Genomic DNA, 3,085 nt, shown 5'->3' with positions numbered 1-3,085 from the left:
ATATATATATATATATATATATATATCCCTACTTTATATATATATATATATCACGATACGTTAAAAGCAAAGTACCAACAGGCGCACAATAAACCACCAATAATATACCACCAAGAGCTTCTAACACATTTTATAATATGTATATATATCAGAAACAGATAAGGGGGAATAAGGGGATAAGAAAGGGATAATAGGGACCCTATTATCTACTTCTAATATATATATAATACGTATTACAAGCTCTTCATATCACCTATATCCTTCCGTTAAGAATGCCAGAGATAAACCACATGTTGGAATATTATCTCCGCTGTTCACACGCCCTTCCCCGGTGGCAAGACGAAGTACACATTCGCGGTCGCATTCTTACAACCAGGCCTGCGTTCTTTCATTGAATAGGGAGTGCTGTGCTCCTGACCCCGAGTGCATAGTACCGCACACGATATACGCACGCTACATGGAAGTATCTCCATCCAGCTCTTATATCCAGATATATCACGGCATATTACGTCATGCACATGCATGATATACACGTGCAATATCGCGTTACGTACACGCTATGCACACGATGTGTACACGTTGTGTCACGCTACATCGCGCTACATAAACCACGCTACATCACGCTACATAAACCACGCTACATCACGCTACATCACGCTACATAAACCACGCTACATCACGCTACATAAACCACGCTACATCACGCTACATAAACCACGCTACATCACGCTACGTAAACCACGCTACATCACGCTACATAAACCACGCTACATCACGCTACATAAACCACGCTACATCACGCTACATCAGACTATACACACGCTTTCTATGTGAGACGTCATTCTATATGCAGTTCTATCGTGTTACACGCACGCTATATCCTGCTATACACATACATACACACACACACACACGCTTCTCTTTCCTTTCTGATATGGATCGTATGAGTGAAGGGGGGAGGGTAAACAATATTTTAGAATTAAGTAAGTATATGTGGCTGAATTTGCTCTTAAAAGTTGTTCCTACGCGTTTTTCCCCGAGCAACGCCGGGTACCAGGCTAGTATAAATATATATATGTATATATATATGTATATATATATATATATATATATATATATATATATATATATATATATATATATATATATATATATATATATATATATATATATATATATATATATATATATATATATATATATATATATATATATATATATATATATATATATATATATATATATATATATATATATATATATATATATATATATATATATATAGTATATATATATATATATATATATATATATATATATATATATATAATTATATATGCGTATATATGTATACGTGTGTGCGTGTGGCATAGAAAGTTCGGTAGCAACGTTTTCCTTTTATTCCACGCACGCAGCAAAGTGAAAAACCCCCAGATTGACCTAATCAGTGGCGCGTGTGTATACAGAGCTCGCTCTCGGAATTCCGCGCTATTCACGAATGCAGGCCCCGCGAACAATTGCGCGTCGCGGCAGGTCCGCGAGCCGTAGTAAGGCACTATTGACCCACATCGCGTATCGTGCCGTCGCCTCAAGCCCCGCGCGTCGGCCGAGCGCGTGCGTTCATGCAACGCGAAAGACATTCGGCGAACGACTCGGGCGTGCTGGCAGACAGTCACACGGCCTAAGCCGCAGTTTATACACCGAAAGCGTAACTATCATAAAGCCAGCGGGCCATGAGAAATTTATTACACGTCGCGAGAAAAGCTTATACGCTCCACCGGGTCGCGTGACAAAGATATCGTGTATGCCCGCCCGTTCCTCCACCCATGCACTGATGAAATTAGAACTCCATTATTATTTTGTCATGTCTCCGACCAGTTCGTGATATTAGATTCATTATGCTCTATAAACTGCTATATTTTAGACGATAATGAAACCATCTGAATTATATATCTACGGATTCGCTTGGACGCGCACTTTCGTTCTATTCACACGCGTGTGCGCCGGCGTGCGTGGATGCGTGTGTGTGTGCGTGCGTGCGTGCGTGCGTGTGTGCGTGCGTGCGTGCGTGCGTGCGCGTGTGTATGAGCTTGCGTGTATTAGCTTGCGTATTTCGGCTTATGTTGTGTTTTTTGTCTATGTAGGTTGTTTCTACATCTATGTGATGGCTTGTACATGTGTGAGTTTTCCTATACGATAGCTGGCGTACGCGCGTTTGTGCGTGCGTGCGTGCGTGCGTGCGTGCGTGCGCGCGTGACTGCGTGCGCGCGTGCGTGCGTGCGTGCGTGCGTGGGTGGGTGTCTGCCTACGACAGTACATGTTACGGAATCATAACCACTTTATTTTACTATTATAGATAGCGGCCATTAATGTGGAGGCGCAAGATCGGTTCTTGCCGATGGTGGAACCGGCAAATCCCATGGAAGGTAAATTATTCAACTGTAATGCTCGTAGTAAAGGTACGACGCTGCGTATCATGCAGTAATAGTGGAAGCATTGCCGCTGGGGTCGCCCTGTTTTTTCCGCAATTTGTTCAGCATTACTGTTAGCGCAAGTTACCCGCGGGCCACATGTCTGCTCTGGTGGATAGTTGTCGTAATACCATCAGTTAGTTACAGAGTTATTAGTTACTTCACGGGTTCATTAACTAATGATTATTAAATGGAGCAAAGACAATTATGTACTGTGACATAATTAACTATTATTAATGTACTAATAAACTGTTAATTATGTAACAAATATATAGTATTAGAACAGCAGAATATCCATTGCGCTGGGTTGTACGGAATTACGGAATATATATATATTTATATATATATATATATATATATATAATTATTGCATGATATGATATCATTTAATATTCGCCTTGAAGGACAATTGTAGGCGAATACACAAATTCCAAGACTATAGAGTAAACATAGATTGCGTGCTCAGCGGGCATCATTGCGTTACGTTTCATAGCACGTGACATGCTTAGCACCAATTACAGTGTCGTATTGTTAAAACTATATAGTATCAGGAGTGTATCAATATTGATACACTCCTGATAGTATATATATATATATATATATATATATATAAT

General features: G+C 40.0%; 1 protein-coding gene across 1 annotated transcript in view; it reads left to right on the top strand.

Moving 5' to 3' along the window:
* Positions 1 to 3,085, top strand: part of LOC106814948 (cuticlin-1-like) — a 15,810-nt gene that overhangs the window by 1,434 nt on the left and 11,291 nt on the right. The window contains exon 3 of the mRNA XM_014819342.1: positions 2,357 to 2,426. Coding sequence (XP_014674828.1) covers positions 2,357 to 2,426 — 70 coding nt within the window. The remainder of the gene's footprint in view (positions 1 to 2,356; positions 2,427 to 3,085) is intronic.

The sequence above is a fragment of the Priapulus caudatus genome, unplaced genomic scaffold (assembly GCF_000485595.1).
Source record: "Priapulus caudatus unplaced genomic scaffold, Priapulus_caudatus-5.0.1 Scaffold1011, whole genome shotgun sequence".
NCBI lineage: Eukaryota > Metazoa > Priapulida > Priapulimorpha > Priapulimorphida > Priapulidae > Priapulus > Priapulus caudatus.
This window is presented reverse-complemented; position numbering and strand designations above follow the sequence as displayed.